The 26,258-nt window shown below is 41.4% G+C and overlaps 1 protein-coding gene across 1 annotated transcript; it reads left to right on the forward strand.

The window, feature by feature from the left end:
• Positions 1-1,566: 1,566 nt before the first annotated feature.
• On the forward strand, positions 1,567-18,270 carry LOC101859946. The gene is made up of 5 exons (XM_005102099.3): positions 1,567-3,777; positions 8,419-13,763; positions 15,250-15,318; positions 15,810-15,893; positions 17,471-18,270. Exons 2-5 carry the CDS (start codon positions 8,471-8,473, stop codon positions 17,548-17,550), a joined length of 5,526 nt encoding a protein of 1,841 aa, XP_005102156.1. The 5' UTR covers positions 1,567-3,777; positions 8,419-8,470; the 3' UTR covers positions 17,551-18,270.
• Positions 18,271-26,258: the final 7,988 nt, after the last annotated feature.

A 26,258-nucleotide genomic window follows, 5' to 3' on the forward strand; every position in this document is an offset into this window, starting at 1 on the left:
CACACACACACACACACACACACACGGACTATTTTCATTCAGACATAGGCACAGAACAACTATAATAATACAAAAAATAACGTTAAAAGCTTAATATGAAGGATAGGCCTGTAGGAACAGAAAATGCTTAAGATGTCTTTTGAAATCAAGTGTTTTTGTTTGTCTTAGCTCCATGGGTAATCTGTTCCACATAAATAGACCAAGATATGAGAAAGATCTCTCTTCATATGATTTGCATGATTTTACGGGTGTCACAAGAAGGGTGGTATCGTTTGATGATCTTAGGTTCCTCCCTGGCTTATGTATACTGATAAGTTCTTGTAGATAAAAAAGGAGCAGTTTTATTTACACATTTGAAACACACGACGGAGATTGCAATATGGCGCGATCGATGCGACTTTTAGTGGCAGGTTTAATTATTTTAGTGCAAACTGGTGCGTCGTGCCACACAGATGGAGACAAGGCAAACAATGGGTTGTTTTTTCTTTGGCGTCATGCAGAGCAAAACCATTGTGCGGAACTATCTAAAATGAATATCAGACAAGGTGAAGCGAGCTGGCAAAATGAGTTACTTCTCGGATTCAAACGTTTTGGAAATAAATACATAATGCTTATACTAGAACTTAGTTATAGTTATAGGTGAGGTTTATACAATTATTTATAGATATGAAAAAAGGCATGTTATAAAGAATATGGCATAAATACAAAATCTACAAATTTGCCCTTTGTTTCGATTTTTGGCCAATATCTCCATTAATGTGGATTGCGAGAAGTAACTCGTTTTGTCAGCACGCCTCACAACATTCTTTTCGGCTGCCAATTATTGTGTTCAAATTTGAAATACAAATGCCAGTGTGGAGGAAAATATAATTACAAAAAATGTTGTACCGTTTTGTTGTCGATTTTGTTGTTGTTGTTGTAGTTGTTGTTGTTGCTGTTGTTGTCGTTGTTTGTTTGGTTTTTAATCACCCTATACATGTATAGTGTTTGGAATGTAACGTGAATAGATTACACCAGCTACTCTTCCTAGACCGCGTTTTCCAAGTTCTGAGCTTACTCTCTCTAACATCAGTACAGGGGGCTCTTTCATTCAAACGTCCCGGGAGTAGTGGTTATGGAATATAAGGAGGAAAAGGGGGGGGGGGGGGGTGCGTAAGAAACTGAAAATTAATAAGCCACCTGGGGGTGGGGGCTTATTCAATACCTCAGAACAGTGGTCTGGCGTGCCGCAGCTACCCTACCATGATCACCCCCCCCCCCCCCCCCCCCCGGGCCGCTATCCACCCTGTGCCATGAAGCGTGTGGTTTTCTTTTTCTGTTTGCTTTTCTTTTCTTTTCTTTTCTTTTTTGTTTGGAAGTGTTTTACGGCGCTCGCAGCTGCACAAGGACATATATATTATGCGCGCGTGGAATATATTTAATTGAGCATTAATTTCAGTTGGGTAGGAAAATTAATTTAGAATTTTGCCCGGGTGGCGACCGAAGCGTACTCTATTCCATTTAAGAACCAGAGGAGAGGGACAAAAGGGGGGGGGGGGGGGGGCAAGAAAGAGGAAACGAAAGCAGACGACAGAAAATGGCTAGAGAGCAAGTAAGGAGGTGACAGCAGAACATTTTAGAGAAGAAAATTTTCCGTCGCTGTTCGGTTTCGAACTCGGGTTCAATTGAATGAGAGGTGAACACCTTAACCTCTAGACAACGAGAGCCCTGGAACATGCGTGTGAGTGTGCACTTTGTGACTGGCACAATAAATTACGACGTGTATAACCAGTGCCATGACTGAGTTCTGGCTACTCACGAAATATCGCATGTTTTAGCGTCTCATCTCCCGTTATGGCCAGAAGATAAATAACATATGTCAGTACATTTTAAAAGCTGGACGAAGACGTATAAAATATTATATCTTCGTTCCTGTCGAACGGTAGATGAGCTAAATACGAATTCTGGTAATTCGACACTCGTGGAAAAAAGAAGAAAATCAAAACTTCGTCGTTACTCATAATATAAAGATTTTTCAGTCCCGTTTTCTTATCATAAACTTAAACACACACACACACACACACACACACACACACACACACACGCACACACACACACACACACACACACAAAACAAACAAACAGACAAAGCAAATAATGTAATATCGTACTCGTGTTTTTAATTTGTGTATATATGGCTCGAAATGTGTTTTGCGACATTGCCATTGGCCCGCTATGAAAATATAATTGTATGCCTGATTACAATTTCACTTTGTTACACGATTACCTTTCTCCTATTGCTAACTACGTTATATACAAGAGGGTCGAATCAATTGCTTGTCCTAGTCTCTCTAACACTACTTTTGTCGGCTGATGTCTGATCCAAATAAATGGTTTTAAATTGTTGACAACTTTACTCATTGCACTCAAAATTTCCCCAAACCATCAGTCTAGGCCTACCGTAAAAAAAAAAATCGACTGTCGACGACTAGCCTTTGCGAGCGTCATGTCCAAAACAAAAATTCAAGACTAACTTAGATAAATGTAACAACTGAAGTCGTGGTGCCTTTGTCTGACTCTTGTTCAGGGCAGCGAAAGCATAGGCCTAGGCTACATCAATGTTTTTTAGTTTTCACTGTGCCGCCCACGGAGGTCTTGAGCTTTTTCTGAAGCCACTAGGCTAACCTTTTAAAGGTTTCGAGACTTCCATCTCAGTGTGACGATGCTTCAAACATAAGGAGCAAATTAGGATGATGCAAGTAGAATATTATATTACATCGGCATGTATGTATAATATAATATAATGTAGTCCTTACATAATATATATATATATTAATAGACATGGCGGCGATGAAGTAAAGATGATGAAAAAAAAGTACGGACGTGGCAGGCCAACTCTGAACCTCGTAAACAGATTCATAAACTTAATAAGCCCAGAGTTGTAGCCTGCATGATTTCCTTGATTTTGCTTTTCCTGCTTCTCTTCTTTTTTTTCTTCTTCCCAATTCTTTACTGAAGCTTGTCTATCCAGTATACGTTAAGCCCAGCCCTGCACCTAGAAATGGTGCATCGTAGGCTATCTGAACTATCTCTGTCGAGGACAAGATCAGCACACACAAAAAAGAAGAAAAAAGCATAATGCTCTGACTGTACACGTAACAGGAGTACCAGTTGACAAATCAATTACCTATTCAATCGACTGTGTAAATGGGATAAACATATTATTATAATTAATATCGTTTCATATTTATGGAAGTTACGAACATCAATGAACACGTTACAATGAATTGAGCTGGTCACCGTGACCATAATTTTATGGTCTCTTATTTCGTGAACAAACCTTTTCGATAACGGTTTCCGGTTTTTGGAACATCTATATTGCCACATTGAAATACAATTGAATAAAGGGATTGGACCTTGGCATTACTGAAAAGGGTCAAAATTGGGGAAAAACATACATCAGATCACATAGTTTAAGCATAAATTTGTGTTACTTTTGTAGAAATTTTCATAATCTGTTTTCTGACAAAATCTTTGTCAATTTTTAAATACTTTAATCAAGTCTACACACATGTCAACAAGTTATACGCCAGAAAGAATATGTAGCCTCTGGCAACTTTTTATGCGCTGACTGAGCATCGCAGCACAGAATAACAGAAAAGATAACATCGACATCGCTGTTTACAAGACTAGGCCTGGCTAGACAAGACCAAGCTTAGGATCAAGTGTTTATTCGTGTGTGTTCAACATCTCTTCTCTCTAAATGAATTTCAAGGAAAAGAAAAAGAAGTAGATCTAGTAAGTTCGTAATGCGGGATCTCCGTTATGAAAAAGAAAAAAGTAGATTAGAATTTGTGATTGTGTGTGACTGTCGTCATTGCAATTTGAATTATTGTTGTCGTTGCTCATGTAAGTTGTAAGGGGGTCAGGTCTTCCCAAATTATGAAAAACAACTTTTGTCGTCGGTTATAATTAGAATCTAGATCTATACAATAACTTTTACATCATCGTTGCGTGGATCTAGAATCTAGATTAGATATTGGATCTAGATCTAGAATCTAGATCTAGATAATCTAGAGATAAGATCTAGATCTAGAGATCTATTCTCCTAGTACGTAAGCCTCTTGCACTGTTCTTGAAGTGACTTATTAAGAAGCAAGTGGCAAGTGGCTATTCTTCGGCGCCGCGCCGGTCAATAGATCGACGATGGCTATTATCTGGCGTCACGTAGGCCCTCTAGACTATAGATCTAGATTTAGATATCTAGATCTAGATCTAGATCTAGTTGCACATGTCGCTTCTCCACAGCTTTCCATCTTCCCCTGTCTTGATGGCCTTACTCAACTCAAACACTTTTATCAGTTATCAGGGTCGGCATTTCTTCAGAAGGCGATTCAACATAGGTGGACACGCAGCCACTACTCAATGCAATGAAAAGCTCCAGTGACAGAAGGAGGAATTTCTGTGTCAGAGGTGACGGTAAAATTGAAGATTAGCAGACCACCTGGGACTAAGCCTAAATCTAGATCTAGATAGGCCTAGAGGTCTATCCCAATTATTTATTTCCGTCTACACTCCCCCCCCCCCTTTTTTTCTGTTAAGTGTTCCTAACACCCTATCATCACCCAGCGTACCCTAGAACTTAGGCTACCGGAGTAATGATGGTCTGCTAAAATTAATGTTCAAAGAGGCCAAGGTGACAGCTTCAGAAGCGCCTACAACCCTCAGTCACAACCAGAAGCACAAGAACGCGCATCTGGCACTGAACTCAGTTGCAACAATAATGGCCATAACGTGCCCGACAGGGGAGATTGGGCTGTAGGCCTAGAGAAGGGACATTTTTTGTGAGATATATGCACAGAGCTTAGGAATACCCATCGATCTATTGACCGGCGCGATGCCGGAGATTAGCCTTTTGCTCTTCAGAAACCTGTCCAGGAGTAAATAGATCTACGTATACACTGCCCGTGACAATTACAATGATTGAGTAACAATGTTTCTTCAGTCACTGGCGCTGGTTCCAGGGTTGGGTTGATTTAAGGGAGTGTATACAGACCCGGTAACCGGGAACAAAGTCACAAAGTATACAGACCTGGTAAGGGAACTCTTTTGTGATTTCGGAGAGTTTCGAGCGCCCTCTTGGCTCAGGGTAGACCTAGGTTCTTCTAGATCTATGGTCTAGATCTAGATCTAGGCAGACAAACTTAAATCGTTGATCTAGTTTCGCGGATAGCCTAGATTTTTAGATCTAGATTCTAAATGAAGAGTGCGGATGTCTTTTCGATGAACGATCGTTTTTCCTCCGTTTTGGAGTTGGAGGAATCGCAATTTGAAGAAAAGAACAAGTTACAATGTCATAATTTCAATCGAGCAACCCCCCCCCCCCCCTCTCTCTCTCTCTCTCTCTCTCTCTCTCTCTCTCTCTCCTCTGTGTATCGCTCGCCTTCTCTTTTTCTTTGTTTGCCTCTGTCTTTCTTTGTCCCCACCTATTTCCCACTCTATCTTTCTCTCGTTCCCTCCTGCCAACTGGGGCATGTCATATAACATTTTGCTAGTACCCCCCCTTCCCCCCCCCCTCTCTCTCTCTCTCTCTCTCCCTCTCTCTCTCTCTCTCTCTCTCTCTCTCTCTCACACACACACACACACACACACACACACACACACACACACGATTTCGACCGGGTCTGGGGGCTGAAACTTCCCGAAATCACAAAAGAGTTCCCCTACCGGGTCTGTATACTTCGTGACTTTGTTCCCGGTTACCGGGTCTGTATACACTTCGTTGATTTAAATCAGGTTGATTTAAATCAGTTGATTTTTAAAATTTAAATCAACTTGATTTTTTAAGTAAAAATCAGTGATTTAAATCACTTTTTAAAAAATTTAGTTTTATTCAGTTTTTACATATTTCAACATTCAGAATTCCTTTCCTAGGTTTCATAAAACAGATATAAGGTTTAGTACACTAATATAATCATGCTTAAAAGTCTGCTTTCCCCCCTTTCACTGTAAAATAATACAGTATTCAATTTACTTTTTCTTCCCATAATTGAAATCAGAGCTGGGTTGATTTAAATCAGTTGATTTTTTTATTTTTATCAACTTGATTTTGTGATTTAAATCACTTTTTAAAAAAAGTATTCTGTTTTTACATATTTAAACATTCAGAATTCCTTTCCTTGGTTTTATTAAACAGATATAAGGTTTAGTAGACTACTATAATCATGCTTAAAAGTCTGCTTTCCCCCCCGTCACTGTAAAATAATACAGTATTCAATTTTCTTTCTTTTCATAATTGAAAACCAGGGTTGGGTTGATTTAAATCAGGTCGATTTAAATCTGTTGATTTTTAAAAAATTTAAATCAACTTGATTTTAAAAATAAAACTCTGTGATTTAAATCACTTTTAAAAAATGTATTGTTTTTCGTCTTTAAACATTCAGAATTCCTTTCCTTGGTTTTATAAAACAGATATAAGGTTTAGTAGACTAATATAATCATGCTTAAAAGTCTGCTTTCCCCCCTGTCACTGTAAGTGTAAATTAATACAGTATTCAGTTTACTTTTTTTCATAATTGAAATTAGCATTTTCTTTTTCTTTTTAGACAAACACAAGCGCACACACACGCACACTGTAATAAAATACAAGTTTATCTATGCATAATTACCCCCTCCCCCCCTTTCTTTTTAGACTGACATTTTCTTCATTTTTTTGTCTGTAGCCATAATTCACTGATAATAGCAGATTAAGGCTTTCTTTTGCAGTTGCTTAAATTAATCATTAGTTAAAATAAAGACAACGCATTCTGCACTAAAAGAACATACTTTTAGCCACCAAAAATCCCAAACTGTCGACATTTTTAAAAAAATTTAAAAAATCCGATTTAAATCACAAAAATCTGATTTAAATTAAAAAAATCGATTTTTTATATTTTTATTTTAAAAATAAAAAAAATCACCAACCCTGGCTGGTTCCCTGCCCTGTGAAAGCATGAAATCAGTGGGCCCTACAAGATAGAGCTGTCTTTTGTTTTAGTACATCTACTACATTGCACCAGCTTTTATCTTTGCCACAAGGTCACTGAAATATATTACCATCTTGCCTGGCCTTTAACCCTCATTCTGCGGGGGCCATGTCGCCCGATAAGCCTATTTCGGCGCCTTGCCTGCGTTCTGGTCCCGCGTCGGTCTAGTCCCTGGCTCAGGGCACACGCGCCGAGCACCATCTTGCCCTCAATTCGGGTCCCGAGTCTGATCCGCATTCACGCAGCTCAAGTGTGTGTGCGTCAGTCTGCTTGTGCGTTTGTGGCCTTCTTCTTGAACCACCTGCGATGGTTTGTAACCGAGGCCTACGTCTCATTCAAAACACGCCAAGTTGGTAGCTCTAGATGTTCGTCCAATGAAATTATAGAGCAAATTGACAGGAGCTCGAAAGGATAGTCAGGAAACTAGACTTCCATTTCTCTCTGTACAAAATCTTTCAAATGAGCTTGATTTTGTGAAATGATACAACCTGATAAGAAATAAGCTTATTTGATAATTTTGAATACCATTGTGCAGGTACAAAGAACAATTTGAGTGCAAAACATTCGGAAATTGACCTATATTATCCCCTTTCGAACCCCAGGTTATTCATAACAACAAGAGCGTTTAGAAAGGTTTTATTCGAATGGGCGTAACTGCTCGTAATGTCTTATCAGCTTATGAGAGGGGGTTATTCATGTGTTTGTAAGACTTTATAAATAGAAAGCTAAGAAAGATAAAGCGTTATTTTCACTGTCGATTAACACACTCCCACGGTATTCATGGCGAAAACTGAAAACGCACGTTTCCTGGCGCGCGCGCTGTACACAAACAGTACACACTGAGTGACCCCGGCGGCCTGCCTGGAACGTCCGACGTAATCGGTTGCTGATAAGATTCGCATCTCAGCACAGACTGGCACTTACCGTGACAAGGTCCAGTGAGCAAACTATACAGTGTTAGGGTTTTAAGGTTAGGGTTAGAGTTAGGGTTGGTGTTGTTGGTTGGCCGGACCTCTGCAGAATTCTTCCGAGCTTTTTCCCACCACACCCCCTCCCTGCAAATAGGTCTACCTATCTTTGTTGGAATATTGCATTGTCCTGTGGTTTCTTGTAGAGTGGACCCAGTTGACAGTGTAGTGGGATCTTTTACCTTCTCCCTATCTTTGAACTCACTTTGCTGTTTTACTGTTTTTGCTGGGGACCTTATATTGAGAGTGGCAGTGGTTCAGAGGGGCTGTCATTAGTATGGAAGACATTGCCATGGCATAATTGCTTAAAGTTTTTAATGTAGAAATAGACTCAGCCTTAATATAATGTTTCTCATCATGATTAAATTTCAGTCAGGTCAGTTTGGTTTGATCCACCATGAGCATAATCCACCCCCCCCCCCCCTCCCCGTTTTTCTTTGTTTCAGGTAATACATGGTGGTGAGCTAAGTGAGGTCAGCTGGTCTGTTTCCAGATATTATGGAAAACTTCCATCATGCTCACATGGGATACGCTCGCACAGAACAATCTGGTCCAGATGACTTACAGCGCTTCCTGGTTACATCCCAGCATGCTACCCATGGAGTGTTTCGCTACCCTGCTCAAAAGGAGGCTCATATCAATGCAGGAAGTCAGCACAAAATGCAAACTCCCCCTATTCACAACTTTCCGTCCGCAGCTCCTCCTTTATACCCGAACCCGCAGTCGGCCTCCCTCCAGAAGCAGCAGCAGCAGCAGCTCTATAATGGGCAGGATCAGTTTGCCAGGCTTTGTCCTGTGTCTTCGGCTCGACAGACAGCTTCTGCCTATGGGCAAAATTCTTCCTACGGCCAAAGCTTTGCCTATCAGAGTTGCACTCCCCCGTCGCCGGTGAGTCAAGAGAGCATGTGGATGAGTGCTGCCCAAAGAAGTCCCCAACTTTCTCCAGCAATGTCTGTTGTTCAGCAACCTCTGAATGCTCATCCGTCGATCTGCTCAACCCAGTCTTCTTCAGTTCCATACTCGCCCTCAGTCCAAGCTCCCCCTCCCATGGCACACATGCATTATCCTCAGACCAACAATTATGTTCCCAGTCAGGGTACTAGTTACTTGCATGACGGTCAGTTTCCCCAGACTCAACAGCCTGCTCCGCAAGTGTCACACCAAAATATGCTGAGTCCACATCAAAGCAATCCCATATCACAATTGGCTCATCAAAGCCTGACATCAAATATTTTGACTCAGAACGCATATCAGACTGCAAAATCTGCCTATGACCGACATGTAAGTAGTGTTACTCTCAAAGAGACTGCTCATATTCCTTCTGCTGTTCAGCCAGATCCTCAGCAGTCATTTATCAACACATATTTAGGACAATTTTCTTCTGCTCAGACTGCAGTGACAATGTCTCAACAACATCGAATACCAGACCCAGTGTCTGCACGGTCTCAAGTGTCATCTGCTCACCCACAGCGGAGTACCGTGGGTGGGTTGCCTGTGTCCAGCTCTGTTCCAGTGCCAACCGGTGCTGCTTACTCTCGACCCGCAAAGCAAAATCTCAAGGCAAGACAGGGTCATCCAAGTTCCAGAGGGGCCCCAGCTGCCCCGGCAGCTCCAAGTTTAAACATTGCTGCTCGCCTGCTACATCCGGTGAATGCGGCAACTCAGTTTGCTATGTGGGATCAGTCTACCAGGAAGCAGCCTCAGCCTCAGCCTCAGCCTCAGCCTCAGCCTCCTGCTGCCCACTCACAGATGCCGCAGACTGTCCACAGGGCAGCACACGCAAATAACCAAAGAGTCCAGTCAATTCCTCAGAGGTCTTCCGCTAGAGAGATGGAGAACTTCGTTAGGACGAGGCAGCAGCCTCATGAGAGAACAAATGCAGAAAGGGCAGCAGGCCCCAGGCTCGCTGTCCAGAGTGCCCGAGGGCGAGGAAGAGCGTTGGGTGGAGTTGCAAGGGGTAGAGGTGCGCCGTTAGGTCGGGGGAGAGGAACTGTCAACAGTGCACCCACTGAAAATGTGATGCCGCTCCAGTGGTACCGACAGCCAGACTTGAACCTCTCCTCCGAGTACCAGTCTGACATTGAGGCTATGAGGGGATCCACAGCTTCAGATGCTAGGCAAAGAAATACTCAACTCGCTCAACAGATACCCAAGCCCACGTCTTCTGGGACAACCAGTCAGCCATCAACATCCACTAGTGCAGCACCAGTTATCCAAGGGGATGCTCAAAGTTCGTCCCACACTCGCATGTCAAAAGCAGCCTCCTTGGCTGCTATAGAAATTAAACAGGAAATGGTAGAAAGTATGAGTCGGACTAAGACGGGAACTGACAGAGACTGTGTCAGAAAAGATTGTGCCGCTTCCCATCACAAGGACACTTCTTCGGGTTCCTCTTCCTCAAATCAAAGTATTAGCCTGGCATCTCGTCAGCCGGTAGCCCCACAGAGAAATGCAGCTCAGAGTAATGCTCCAGGAGATCCAAGCTGTTTGCAGAATGGGAAGCAGCCGATGGTTCATCCCAGCATCGTAAAACAAGAGCGCCATGAGCAGGAGACAGAGTCACGTTTGGCCCATGTCAGTGGCCCAGTTCCATCTGCTCAAGGCAGCAGCAGCAGCAGCAGCAGCAGCAGCGCACCCCGTGGTGGAGGGAATGCAGCACCGAGTGACAGAAGCAGAGATGTTCCGCCACAAGTCAGGGGCGGCAATGCCACTGTTGCTCCAGCTGGTTCGGTAAACAGTTTCAACAGTCCTCCCCCTTCTGCCTTTGGCCCAGAACAAGGGGCTGCAGGCAACAGAATGAATGTTCCTCCTATGCCTGGCCCACGCTCGGTTCACACAGGCCCTCCTGCAGATGTGAAGCCTGGGGTGAATGCACGAGAGAAAGTGTTCTCCATGTGGAGAGCAGGCCAGGTTGTGGGCAGGGCTCCAGTCCGGGGCAAGGCCAGAGTCAAAGCTACTACTGTAAGACCTCCCATTGGAAAAGAGGGTAGGGAGGCTAATGATCTTCCGGGTGCACCACAGGTAAGAGATGGCCCTGTTGAAAGAAGACAGAATAACAACGAAAGAAATCCTCACGTAGCCGCTGCCCAAGGGCAAAGCAGTGTGAACTCAATGAAGAATTTGGATACATCATCCTCTGCCTGTCTGCCTGCAGGCTCACAAACATCCAGGTTTGTGCCACCTCCTAGTCTGACTGCGGGGGACACTCAGAATGCCCCTGCAGCGAACAGTGTATCTGAAAGGCCTGCCTGTGAACCTAACAAGTCTAAAAAGGCTTACTTCTATGCCACACTTCACGGTCACAAGCTGCTCTGCCTTCAGTCAGGGGACAGGCCTTTTGTGTTGGTGTGCCAGTTTCAGTTCCAGTGCTTCACAGACATCGGTGTCGGAAGTGTCACCAACTGCATCGACAGAGCTTTGAGGATAAAGAAGCGGCTGTTGGATCATCCTGAGAAAAATAAAATCTTACTCTATTTGAAGAACAATGGCTACCTCCAGGGCCCCGGTGCTGAGAACTTTGTGTATACCATCAGCGTGGACGATGCCAGGCGGGTGTACCACTGCATGTACAACATTCGCAATTGTTCCTCCGATAGCTGTCTCATGGAGCTCACTTCAGTTCCTGTGGATTTCAACGCTGTGTTGCCGGCCATGAAGAAGAGGGAGATGCTAAAGAAAATCAAAAAGGAAAAAGCAGAGGATAAGAGCTATGGCAGGCTGTCATCCTTATCTCAGCAAAGGAATTTAAAGAGTTATACCCCTGCACCACATGCTAAGCTGAACAAATCCAATGGATCATTGTCAAATCGGACTAATGCTGAGTCAGATACTGACACCACCGCTCAGAATGACAGTACTGTAGAATATGGGAATCGTGATCAAGCTAATTCTCTTGAAACTGCAAGTGGAACGGCTGGGGATAAAAACCTTATAACCTGGAGTGGTCAGGAAGCAAAAGTTGGTAGATTGTTAAATACAGTTGTAGGGCAAGTGAGGTCGTATCAAGACAAGGGAGAAAATTTCTTGGTAGTCGATGATGTTAGCCGGATCCTTGGGAAAGAAGAATTCTATAAAGTTGTAGATATTGAGAATATTACATTGTATTCATGCTGCGATGAAATTCATTCATTTCTAAATGGGATAAGTCTTTTATTTCCACCGATTTCATCTGTAAAAAATTGTCTTGTGAAGGAAAAAGATATCGGAACAGAGGCAAGTGGGGACGTTCGTCCTCCTGAACTGAATGGGTCATCTGATTCTGAACGGAAAAGAGTTTTGTGCAAAGAAGAAGTCAGTGATGACTTTTGCAGCACTCCTAAGCAAGCCAAGTTGAGTGAGACTGCTGAACAAAATTGTGGAGATGCTCCTAGCAATAACAATTCTTTCACAGACATAGAGATGGGCAGCTCTTTTGTGGGTTCTGAAGGTAATGTCTCGGCTGCTTCTGTCAGGACAAGCCCTAGGGGTTCTGATTGTGAGATGGACTCCAGTGGAGAAGGAAGACTGCACATTGTCTTTGATAAGTCTCCACCATCCAGTGAGAGAAGCAATGATAAAGAGATCTGTTCACCTGTAAAGACGATGGCTGATAGGGTTATTCTGTCTTCATTAGCGTCAGAGCAAAACTGGAATTCTTTACCCACCTTCACCAGCGAGTCCTTGCCCAGTTCAACATCGGAGTCACTACCTCAAGACTCGTCAGGTCGAGAGCTAGCAAAGGCTTCAAGTAAGGAACGTTTGTCCAGAGATGAGATGAATTCTGTGTCGCTATTGAGTGGAGCTAAAAGTCCTGATGCTAGTTTTCCGAATTTACCGACAGCGCATGAAAATTTGGAAAGGACAGAATCTATTAGTGTTCGCGACAATTTTCTCTTTGATAAGGATGATGGTACTCCTGTCAACAGGTATAGCGATGTCTCAGAGCATGCCGCCTCGGAGCCACATAGTCCAGATGTGGTTTTAGTGTCAGCACACTTTGAGAGCAACTCTGGTGTGATGCTGCCTAAACTTGAGCCTGCCGAGGAGGACACTCGTCCACAGAATAAAGAAAAGGACGGTGACGTTCAGATTGAGCCGTCTGTTTTTAAAGCCCATGGCTTGAAGTTACGGAACATGCTGCAAGAAACACAAAGGACCCTGGCCTCCTTAGTTTCAGGGGAGGGCAAGGGCTCTGACACGGTTGCACATTGCCCTGTGACACAGTCCCTGAGCAGTTTTACGGAATCCAGTTCTATAAACTCAGTTTCTGAGTCCTCCTCAATGTCTGTAAGCCAAGCCCAAGAAAATGTTCCAGACAATTTCCTCAGTCCGTGGCAGGTAGCCCCTTCTCCGAGAAAAGGCGATGCGGCTTCTTCTTCTGCCAAAAATACAAAGCAAACAAAGGAGATTGTTGCAGTTCAAGAAAGCCCGAGTCATTTTCTTCAGCGCTCAGATGAGAAAAGGTTCAGTTCCCCTCCACGTTCATCAGAAGTACAGGAGTCTCAAAGTTCTCACAGTACACCTCGCAGTGTGCCATCATGTAGTCAAAGTGCTCTTCCTCAGACTCAGAATAAGTCGAGAGAGGAGACAGATCTAGGTGGCAACAGAAATCTTGTACTGGTGGATGGGTTCAGAGTTGAAGTTGTGATGAAAAAAGAAATAGAGGACAGTGGTTCCCAGTGTACTTCTGAAATGATGTCCACATCCGCAATGGCTGCTACCCCGGACGTCCTACCTGCTCTCTCAGCGAACGCCCCAAGTGAGCGAAGAAGTCAAGATGACATTAATGTCAAGACTACTGAAGGCTGCTGTGGTGAGATTTGAATGAGTCCTGTCTGTTTTTCTGTTTTGTGCTATTTGTCAAAGGTGCTTGTGGAAATAAAGTTATTACATGACGCCAAATTTAATGGGGATGCCAGTTTTTAACATGAAGATTTTTAATTTAATAAAGGAGGTCTGAGCTGTTTCCAGGCTGATTCTAGCTTCTGTAACGGCAGCTTATAATTATATGACCTTTCTCATGCTTATTTCTGCATCTTTTTTTTTTTTTTTTTTCATTTGTATGGCCCTCGGCTATTATCTTTTGGAAGTGGGTGGTTGGCGGGTGCTCTGGTGTGGTTTTTCTTCTTTCCTATCAAACATCTATCATCTTTATCTCCCCTCCTTCTTTTTTGTGTTTGTTATTCTCTTGTTACACCTCTAATCTGTGGCACTTATATGACCTTTTTGAGTTGCAAGTGCCGTAAAACTTTTACTAAAATTTTTTGGAGTCTCTGTGGATTTCTGTGATTACACCTCTGATTTTAGTGGGAGTTTGTGCTGTTTCATTGCCTGAAAGGTTAGGGAGGGATAGAACGTGAGATGGATGTCTGATGAAGCAACGGTTCCTTTTATTTCTATATGATAGTACAAATGTCATTAAGTTACGGTTCCTGTTTCTCCAGTCCTTTTGTTAAATTCTAAAAGAACGTGTATAGGCTCTGAAATGTTCTGTACTTTTAAGGACAAGCGGGCTAACCCACATTTTGGGGCTTTCCAGAAATCTTGACCTACGCCAAAAATGGGCATTTGCCTACCTAAAGGAGAAGTTTGGCTTCATTGATATTTGTTTGGTTATAGAGAAAACTCTCCTTGTCTCTAAAAGAAACTGAACAAGTGACAAAAACTATACCTTCATTTTTCTCAAAACAGCATTTTTCGAGATAGTCCCCTTGAGCTTTAAAGTGAACATATAATACAGTATCCCCTTATATCAACATGCTTTGGGAAGTGGATTTGATGTCGATATATATAAAATTTCAATAAATGAAAATATAAAGCCAAAGAGGAAAAAACAAGGGGAGGTCAGCAGTAAAAGGACAACACTACTTTTTTAAGCGCAAACTTTTGTTGTAGCATCCTGGTTTATGGCCGCATGTTGGGGAAAATGGAAAGGTGAGGCACTGACTCACTGACTGGGGCTGTACCACAATTGGTCGCTTTTAAGGACAAGCGGGCTAACCCAGATTTAGGGGGTTTCCAGAAATCTTGCCCTACACCAAAAGTGGGCATTGCCCTACCTATAGGAGAAGTTTGGTTTCATTGGTGTGTATATTTGTTTAGTTATAGAGAAAACTCTCCTTGCCTTTTGAAGAAATTGAACAAGGGGCAAAAACTTTACTTTCGATTTTGTCAAAACAGCATTTTTCGGGATGGCCCGCGTGTGCTTAATAACGACCAATTGTCAGAAACAAAAGCTATTCTCTCCCTGGTTAATTTTCTCTGAGGTAACAGTAACAATGTTTCTTTATGTATTACAGAGTGGAGATCGCAAAGAGCCATCCTGGAAGAAAATAACAAGTTGAAGCTCCAAGTCCGCTCTCTGACAGGTAGGGTTTGCAGAGCGTTTTACATAACTGATGAGTATAGTTACTGCTATTCTGTTTGATGTGTTTATTTTAGTGAGCAAAGTTGTTTATTTATAATTCCATGCTTTGGTTTCTGTGGAAAGATGTTTGATCTGATATACTTATGAAGGAAACTTTTTCTTTCAGCACTTCTTTCCACCCTTTGAATAAGGTACCTCATTGCTTTTTGAAAAATCACCTTTAGTATTTTGTAGCAGAAGTGTGTGTGTGGAAAAGGGGTAAGTGGGAAGCTGTAATCTATGATAGAAGGAAAGATTTAGATAAAAGTATAAACAATTGTTATTGTTTTCTTTTCAAATGCTTACTTTGCTTTTGCCTTACCATAGCGAATGCAGGATATTGCTGAGTGATGTAAAATACAGTCTTCCTCTTTACATGTTTCTCAGATATAAGGGAAACTGAATTGTCAGCTCTTTCATAATATTACTATGATATTTATGTTTCTCTTTCAGAAACTCTAAAACAGTTGCAGTCTGAATTCTCAAAGTCAAAAGAAGAGGTGAAATCATTGCAGCATGTGAAAACGTATTATGAAGGTATGTCCAGCTGGTTACACCATGTTTTTCTGTGCTGACTTTTATTTTTTACTTACATTTATTGAACCAATATATCATCATATGGTTGTAAAGTTTTTTCCTTGGATGGAATGTCAATAAATACTTTCATGATAAGAACAAAAAAATGTTTCTGTACCTCTTAGACTATTACTGCTTTTCTAGCTAAGGAAGGAATAACATTTTTATGGGCCTCATTAGCCACATGCGGAATCAGGGTAAAAAAAGAGGGGAAGTGGGAGGGGGGAGGTGAGGGATGGCCGGCCTGCACACGTGTGACTGTATGTGTATCGGGGGGGGGGGGGCACCTTCGGTCTGGGCGTGAAACGTGGCTAGTACAGACGTGTCACAGGTTTTTCTTTCTCCACGGCAACTGATCCGGCATTATTACAGTGATAAACTAGTCTTGACGTAGATCTTGGTTATGAATTGTGCGCTGGTCTGTGGAATCAAAAGTTGCCGTATGCTAGGCTCTGCACAGCAACACAACTTTTTGGCAGTCGACCGAGATGGCACAGGCGTACATTTAAACGAATCAGTCTTTTTTTTTTTTTTGCACAGCTCATAATATGCAGGCATTTCTGGCACCCCTTTATACATTACTTGCTCTGTGCCTGTAATTATCTGCATAACACATCATGTTTGCTATGATGAACACTTGGATTCAACGAGATTTTAGGTCAGGCCCGGCGACCTCGTTGAATCCGAGTTCCACTGTATGCCCTTGTTTCATTATCCTGAATTTCTGATAACTGGAACCTTTCTCCAGGCATGCACACATATATGTGTCACGACGTGGTGGATTCAGGGGCTCGTCAATTTTTGGGCATAGGGGTTATTGGTATCATCTTCACGCCTATTTATTTGCCTTGTTTTGGGTGAAAAAAGTATTCATCTATGTTGAATAAAAGTTGAGATGTTTGCGTTTGAAGGAGGTGAGGGTAGCCTGGTTTCAGAGGTAAAATTATTGACAAAATGGCCGCCAAAGTTTGGTAATTTCCATAGCTTGAGAGTACTTGGAAACTGAAAATTTACATTTTTTTGTGTCTTCAATCAATGTTATCTGTAAACTCCACACTGTAATATGTGTTTTGATGGACATAAAAGTTATTGAGCCAAAAAAATACCCATTAAAAAAACAACAACTGCCCAACGGCCAGAAAAATGCCAGTTTCTTTGATTTCATTATTTTGACGAGCGCCTGATTTCACCACGATGCCTCACATATATTGCTTCATAGCAATATCTAAGAAAGCAGAAAAGCTAATCTCTTACTGGGTAAAAGAAACAGTTGTTTGTGATTGTTCGGTTCACTCTTATAAACGTTTAGCTGTGATTTTTTCAGTTTGTTCTGTGGTAGATGGGGACTCCGTTTAAAACTTATGATATGAGCTACCAAAATCAATGACAAGGGAAGTATTTTTATTTGTACAACACATTAGATAGTTACATTAGAGACTTAAATAAAGGTCCATTGTTGCATGTACTCATTTTTGTATGTCTAATTAGATGAAAATTTCTGCTTAAAAAAACCCAACTGATCCCTTTTTTTTTCACAGATGTGATAAATGACATAACATCCTCATTCAAGAATGGAGATGAGGAGACTCCAATTTTTATCAACGACGATGACGATTAATGGCCAGCCATATGTAAATGGATGAAGAGAAATATTTTCTTCTCTGTGGAGCCTGTCATGGGGCTGCTGCAGCTTTTGCTGTGAATTCGATTGTGTTTGTTTCGTAAGTCACCTGGAGTGGATTTTCCGTTGACATTTGGAGGGGCCAGTGCCTCCACACCACTCTTTTACTCCTAGTGTAGAAAACAAGCTGAATGTGTTCAGAGGCAGGAGCAGGAATGGTGCAGCCTGCCAAAGTGCCAGTTTTGTTCCCAGTTACAATTTCCTTCCCACGCACCATACCATAGGCTGACAGGCCATGAAAGATTCCATCGACTAACGGCATCGATATTATGCTGTGACCATGCTCTTCTTGACTTGAAACTCAGCTGAAGGAGATGTGATCTGTTCTAACATGTTCTCGTCGGGGAAGGAATGAGAAAGTCCTCGCAGAAGTGCTTAGAGTGTGTCTGTTGGTGAGTGTTTGTGATACTCCGTGAGTGGCTCGTGTGTTGTGTGCTGTGAGGTGTCCCAAGTCTGTGACCCACATTGAAGACCCCTGGAGAAAGGCTGTGCATTCACAAGTTTTATTTTACGCGAAAGAAACCTTTCACCAAGAAGATTGATCCTGTCACGGAGTATATTGACAATCATTTGCTGATAGGGTTGTCTGGTTCGAGGGGAAAATGTGAGCACTTGTGTGTATGTGAAGTTTCTCTCATATGGTTTGGATGGGGGGAGGGGGTGTGTGTGTGTGTGTGGGGGGGGGGGGGGGGGGGTTGCCACTTGTCAGGTTTTTTGTTGTTTCTGTTTGTTTTACTTTTCCATAAGTCCAGTTGACCTGAATCTTATCCTCAGCTCAAATCAAGTCTCTCCACATGTAGCTGTTGGCTCAAAGCAGCCTAAACATTTTGAATCTAGTTTGCACGAACTTGGTGATTGTGGTACTCGGAGTAAAGTTTACAAAGATGTCCTAAGATACCTCCTTTAGGAAATATATTTCTACTGTTCCTAATCCCCCAGGTTTTGCTAAGGCTTTTTGAAAGCTGGTTTAGTATGGTGCCATGAAGTTTCTTCACAACTGCAATAGAAGTTTCTTGTTCAGGAATATGCACTGCTGTTTCTTTGTCTTCCTTGCTCTTTTTGATACACACCCATGACTAATATAATTATGTTTTTGCAAATTTAGTACTTAATAAAAATAGATCAATTCAAATTTTTCTTGACGTGACTCTTTGAGGTATTTGTTGACTGCTTGGAAAATCAAGTTGTGTTCCCGTGGAACCAGACCAAAAAAAAACAAACACTGACCACTGACAGCGAGTTCTTTAGTGGAAGTGGAGACCGGGATTGGAGAGGAGAAACAAAGTCGAGAGATTTGAAGTCCATGCTTTTTCTTGAACTAAAAAGGTTTTTTTTTGCTCATTCCTTTTGCTGACTTAAAAAAAAAAGTTTTGGTGTGTTTTGCCTAAACTGTTCTTGAGACAGGTTAGTCTCATATACTTGTGCTTCTGTTTGTATCTCATTGGGTTGGATGTATAGGATATATGATCACACATACATCACATTAAAAGACCTGTGCTTATTCCAACACTGCAGAAAATGGTTATAACTTCAAGTTTTGGGATGCCCTTTGAGAAGTATGACATTTAAAAAAAATTGTTGCATCTTTTTATGCCTTTGGACTTTGGAAAATGGACTAGAACATTTTTCAAGGAACATTTTAGCCTTTACCAGTAGCATCCATGAGATGCAAAATGCATTTGTAATTAATCCATTCACATAGATTGTTGGCTAGAACAAATTATGTTTTAGGAAATATTTAGTTATGAACACTTTTTGAAACATTGTCAGGGAAATACTGCACTCTTCTTTAAAACACATAAGAGAAAACTGAATAATCTGAAACTTTTTAATGTCCTGATATTAATTTTTGCTAGCACAATAATAAAACACAATAGACAAAGATTAGGAAAAAACAGTAAATTTTGATTTTATGAATAGCTATACTTTACTTTTCCGAGGCAGCAAAATAGCTGTCAAAATCACGTTTGGAAATAATAATGATCTATTACTTCCCTTTGTCATTTTTGTTATTTGTGTGTGTCCAAGATTTGTTGACCCAGTACAGCATTGCTGTTCATCCTTACAAGGCAGATGCCCTAGTGTCTGTCACTTGATCTACAGACTTGAGCATAACTTAAGGACCACTTGCAAACACTCTGAGTGGTCTTCTTGGGTCAACCTGCACGTGGGCGTTCTTGGACTGATCCAGTGGCTTGATGGTGCTGCCTCAGGCGGACAATGACTGAGTGTGACACTGCAAGCCTTCTGGCAACTTTTCGGACTCCCAACTCCATCATGCAGCCATGCCATAGCTCTGGCACGGTCAAAGTCTTTCAGCTTTCGTCTTGGTGGCATGTTGATGTGAATGTGGATTTTGCACAAACTGTGGTTTATATTGCCACCTAAGTGAGCACAGGTCGAGACCGTACGTCCATTTATCACGTGCACTAGAAATTTTAACAGGAGTGTCTGTGGTTTCGCACAAAAGTCGATAAAAACAGCAAATTTGGCTAAAATTCCCTGAGGATTTCCGTGCTGCACGTGGTGGTTTTGCCCCTTAGGAAGTTTTGCAGTTTGCATTGGTAACCCATAAACACTTTCAGAGCAAAACATTTTGAAACATTTCTTGCTGTCTTTTTTTATAAAACTGTCTGTCAAGGTGGTCCTTATCTTATGTTGAAGTCTGTATACTGACTCACAGAGGTGAAGCTATTACTGCTGTGCCGTAAGCTGCCAAGGCGCCTTTTTTTTCTTCTCAGCGGTTTTAAGAAAAAGAGGTTTTTGTCAGCGTAACCATTTAAAAATAAAGTGATTGCGAAATTTGAATTTGAATATAATAAAAAACTAGTCACAGCTTCACTTTAATTTTTCCACACAAGTAAGGTTAATGATTAGACTTTTGATTTAGCAAACAAAACATTTGGCGCCAAAATGAAAAAGGGCGTTTTGTCGGCTTACAGTAGTGCTGTGGTGTATACATTAAGGCTCTTTACCCTTAAAAAGAAAATACCTGAGTTGACTCTCCTGCTGGAAAGATCTATCTCTCGGTCCCTCTGTCTCTCTATCTCTCTGTCTCAGTGTCCCTGTCTCTCTATCTCTCTGTCTCTCTGTTTGTCTCTCTGTCTCTGTGTCTCTCTATCTCTCTGTCTCTGTGTCTGTCTCTCTGTCTTTCTGTCTCTCTGTCTTTCTGTCTCTCGGTTCTTTGTCTCTCTGTCTCTCTATCTCTCTGTCTCTTTGTCTCTTTGTCTCTCTGTCTCTCTATCTCTCTGTCTCTTTGTCTCTCTCTCTCTCTGTCTCTCGGTTTTTGTCTCTCTGTTTCTCTGCCATGACACGTCCCTTTGGGTCCTGGTCGGCCCCGATGATAGCTTGAGTCAAAGCAGTCAGCCTCCTCATAGCTTGAGTCAAAGCAGTCAGCCTCCTCATAGCTTGAGTCAAAGCAGTCAGCCTCCTCATAGCTTGAGTCAAAGCAGTCAGCCTCCTCATAGCTTGAGTCAAAGCAGTCAGCCTCCTCATAGCTCGAGTCAAAGCAGTCGGCCTCCTCATAGCTCGAGTCAAAGCAGTCAGCCTCCTCATTGATCAAAACTGTGATGGTGGGGGCTGTTTTATGTTTGGAATAATCACAAAGATATTATTGATATTGTTGAAAGTTGTCGTGAGCTAAGTTATTCATTGGTTTATCCAAATTGTCGCCTGAGAAATATTTTGTCCAAAGTACACTTTGGACAAAATAGTTCTGAGGCGAAGAAATGTGTCTTAGTAATTTGTAGATTTCACTCCTTTTTTTTGGTAATTGAACACAGGCTTAGCTTGGTTTAGACAGATCAACCACTCCACTGGGATGGTCACGAACTTGCTAATCAAGACAGCACGGTGAATGTAGCATTTGTGAGGTATCGGGATGAAATCAGGTGCTCGTCAAAATAAAGAAATCGAAGAAACTAGCATTTTCCCGCCCGTTTAGTAATATTTTCCTAATTTTTGTTTTTTGACTCAACGCCTTTAAGGTTCATTAAACTATACTTATGTGTGGATTTTACTGAAAAGTGTTGATTTAACTTAAGGCACAAAAAATGTAAATTTGCAGTTTCCAACGACTCAAGTTTTGGAAGTCACCACATTTTAGTGGTCATTTTCTCCCTAATTTTACCTCTGAGTTTTTTTTGTCAGCATAACCATTTAAAAATAGAGTGATTGCGAAATTTGAATTTGAATATATTAAAAAACTAGAGACAGAGAGACAGAGACAGAAAGATAGAGAGACAGAGAGACTGAGAGATAGATCTTTCCAGCTGGAGAGTCAACTCAGGTATTTTTTTTAAAGGGTAAAGAGCCTTAAGGTATACACCACAGACCCCCTCCTCCTTCAATCGCAAATATTTCAACTTCTATTCGTGATAGATGGGTGCTTTTTTGCCGAAAGCAAGACAAGTGAATACGTTTTGAGATGATACCAATAACTCCACGTGCCCAAAAATTGCCGAGCGCCTGATTTCACCGCGTTGTGACACATTTAGTTCACAGCTAAAACACGAAGCCCCAGCCACATTTGAAGGAAACGTTGCATCTTTCAGCAAGAGGCTCTGAGTTGCTGTTGCTGCCCCTGTGCTGTACATTTAAAATGTGGAGACCATAGTTTTATATTTAGGGTTTATGAAGCAAATGTAGTATTCAAGGGCATTCTGATTTTAAAACAATTGTTTTCCTTTTATGTAAAATTTGTTCTCAGATATGGATCTGCATGTTTCACTTAGAATAAAAGAAGGGTGCAGTGTTTATTTTATGTTTTGTTGCTCTTGTGGGAAGATACAGTCAGTAGTTAATGCATAATTGTGAATGATCAAAACAAAATCTTTTAATTCTTTCTTTGACCAAATACAAAGCAGTATTACTTTTGTTCGCTATTTGTTTTTGCCTCTTTACAGTCAAGATTGATAGTACTGATGATGATCAGATTTTTACTTTGTTCACACTTTTGTGTTGAATTTTGTTTTCATTGAGGATTTACAATGCGTCTTAATGTGTTTTAAATAGTTGGGTTTTTTTTAGCCATTAATTAAATACATTGTAGTGAAGGTCTGTAAAGTATGAAACAATGTGTAAATAGTGATGTTGTGTCTTTTTCAATACTGTGAATTTAGGGCTGTATACTTTGTCTGTAGGGATGGGCTTCCAAGATATATTTTCTTCATTGGTTGTCAAGCAATCATCTAATCGTCTTCTGCTATTGTACCGATATCATTTGGGAAGGGGGTGACTGGATGCTGCCAAGGTCCTACTGTTTGTCCCCTGTTTTGTTTCTGCCAGTCTTATTTGGCCTTTTCTGTACTCAAAATGACAGTTATTATATGTAAGTGTTCTTCTCTTTACTCAAACAAACAAACAAACAAACAAATGGTAACATGACATTCAACTTCATGACAATATGGCCTCTGGTGGCCAATCTGCATCTGTGGCATCAGGGGTTTGTTATTCACAGCTGTGCACAGAAGATATGATTACTGTCGTCATTTTTCCTCTACTTCTTCTGTATGTTTGTCACTCTCTTGTGACCCGCTATTTCCGGGGTGCCTTGATAGTCGAAGCAGACTTTGTGCTGTTGAAGCTAGAGAGATGAGCAGAGTAAGTGTGATTCCCTGTAAGGACTTCTCTGTTGACATCCACCCCTCGGCGCTCATATGACCTTATGCAGTTGCGAGCGCCGTAAAACCTCTACCAAAATAAAGAAGATATGAGTTGAATGTCTACCTGGAGACATTGTTTTTTAAAAGTATTTCCGACTGTCTACTGGGCTGTTTGTGTCCTGCTCAGCCTGGTGGCAGGCACGGGTGAAGCATCCAACCTTCTCAATGGTCTAAAAACTTGTGTCAAGAGGGAGCAAAGAAGAATATTTTCAATCAGTCTATGGACCAGAAAATATGTCCTTCTGTCAACACTCATGTGTGGAGGGGTCAAGGGAAGCTGTCTTCGGACGGGACCCCGAAAAATGGAGGCTACTTTTATAGTTGAGTTGTGTGTGGAATTCAGAGCTGGACCTACCATAAGTTTGCTGTGTATCTATTGGTTCAGTTGTTTTTTTTCTGAGTGGGTGGTTGGTGGGTGCTTCGGTGTGGTTTGCTCCTTTTTTCCTATCCAACATCTATCATCCCGATCTCTCCTTCTTTTTTAAGTTTGTTACTCTCTTGTGACATGTCTAATCTTCGGCACTTATATGACCTTATTGTGTTGGCAATGCCGTAAAACTCTTACTAAAACGAACATTTTGTTTCTGGTCAGTCCATATTAGACAAGAGTGAAGCCGGCTGTCCTGCTAGGGTACCTGCTCCCGTCTCATTCACATTGTTTGGTAAAGAAGGTTTTAGGAATAGCGGCTTTGTTTTCGTCAAATTTATTTTGATATTAAATCTTCAACATCATTGCCTGAGTTGTATCTGTTGCTAGAAGTGGAAAAGATATTATAATCAAGTCAGCTGTATTGAATGATGTACAGAGTGATGTTTTTGAGTCCATTTTGTCGATTTTATTGTTGATTGAAAGTGCTGTTCTTTGACTGCCATGGTTCAGAATGCTCAGGGACTTCAGACATAGATATTTTTATTGCTTGTTGTAGCTTATGGAAATGTAGTCAGCAAAACTTATTTTGTACAGATAAGTGACCAAAATGATTAGACAATGCACAAATGAGCTTGGTCATAAAAATGATGTCCAGTTTGGCTTTAAGTTTCTGTTTTTGTCACATATCTATATTAAGAGCTGTCCCAAAATTATCATAAAACTGGCCACAACATGAGAACTTACACAGATAGTTTTTTCGACATCCCGTCTTTCCCTCTTTATTTCTTAACGTAGACCCTATAAAAGTATTTTTTCCATTGCTGCCGGAGAAAATGCATGCCGTTCTTGTTGAATTTTACATCAAGTGACCACAGCCAATCTCTGACTTGCCCAACTATTTTTGTATCATCTGTGATTATCTTCTTGGCTAGTTAATGCTGCATGCGTTAATACAAACAGATGGAAGTCTGAAGGGGCAAGATTAGGACTGTGGTCCAAAAAGCTTTCGTTAGGTTCTTGAAAGTCACCTGCAGGTCTAGCCCCTATGTTGTCTTTTGTATTTTGCCTGCAGCGGTCCCACAATGCACTTTGCCTGCAGCGGTCCCACAATGCACTTTGCCTTACCCCCGGGGGCAGTGCTACTGACTGAAGGGTCTTTATGTCATTCCCAAAGGGGGGGGGGGGGACACAGTAACCATGTTCTTATGCACAGTAGAATCGTAATTGTAAATGGGCTGATTCATCAATGTCATGCTCATAACTGTGCCGCCCTGGTGTTAGTCTAGATAGATTTTGGCCTCCAGCGTGCTCATCACAGAGATTTGTTTGCCTCTCTTCAAATAATTTGCTTTAATGGTTGACCCTTGACTTGCTTAACCCTAACCGTACCCCGTGGGGTCATTTTGTACGCCTGGGGTTGTATTCTTCACATTTTAGAATACTTCTAGTACGAAGATCTCTTTGAAACTTTCAGTATTTCTCAAAAAATCATTTTGACAGATTGCTATGCAAAGTGTACGGATCGGATTAACGGGCTAAATTTCCTCTTTGAAAGTGGTGGCACAGAGTTCCCCAAGTCGTATGGGTACGATAATAAATAAAACATGATGTATGGATAGGGTTAAAACATTCTCATCGTAAACACTTTCAAGTTCTGCTGTAATTGCTTTGGGATTTGTCCCTTGTACGTGAAGACGCCTAATTACAGAGACCTTTAATCTCTTCTGTTCACTTGTTTTTAAAAAAATGTGGTTGCCATCTTTGATTTTGATGTAATCAAATTGTCGAATTGTTCATTTAAATTTAATGGTGCACCCAAATCGAGAGTTCCCCAATTTCTAAACTTCTTAAAGAATTGAAAAATATTAGAGATATAGTTATAATTTAGATATGGCCATTTTCATGCTAATTCTTGGACAGCTCTCTTATATTATGTTTGAGCTTTAAAATTTGTATGATTTCCAGTTTCCATCTATTAATTTTATGCAAATATATCATATCATAACATTGTTGCAAACTCCTGATTCTGATTCAATGTAGTCTATTCTGGTCTACCTCCTGTGTATAAAATGGATGATTGGTGGACGCTGTGGTGTGGTCTGTTGCAACATCTCCTTCTGTGTTTCTCTTGTCCTAAAGTTTTCTAACGAAATTATGCCAAGTTCACTTCTATGACAAATCATTTTAACAACCAGCATGGTTCAGTCCGCTCTGCTTTGTGTGTGGGTACGCACGTGTGTACGTGCACCTGTCTGTTTGTTTATGTGAATGTGTAGTGTGTGCGTGCGTGTTTGTGTTTGTGTGTACATGTGTGTGTGCTTGTTTGTGTATGTGTGTGTGTGTGTGTGTCTGTGTGTGTGTCTGTGTGTCTGTGCTGGTCTTTTTATACTCTCCTCGCCTCATGCATTTATATTGAAATGATAAATGAGAACCTTTGGTAGACTTTTTTCTATTCGATGAGGGCTCTGATGTGGTCTTTTCCTATCTCTTCTCAGTTCCTCTTCATATTGCTCTGCTATTTCTGTGACTCTTTCTTTTTCCTGGCATTGTGTGGAGAACTTTCTTTGTTTCCGTATATTTGTGAAGGGCTTTATAGAAATGTGAAGGGCTTT

The sequence above is a fragment of the Aplysia californica genome, unplaced genomic scaffold (genome assembly GCF_000002075.1).
Source record: "Aplysia californica isolate F4 #8 unplaced genomic scaffold, AplCal3.0 scaffold00313, whole genome shotgun sequence".
NCBI classification, from domain to species: domain Eukaryota; kingdom Metazoa; phylum Mollusca; class Gastropoda; order Aplysiida; family Aplysiidae; genus Aplysia; species Aplysia californica.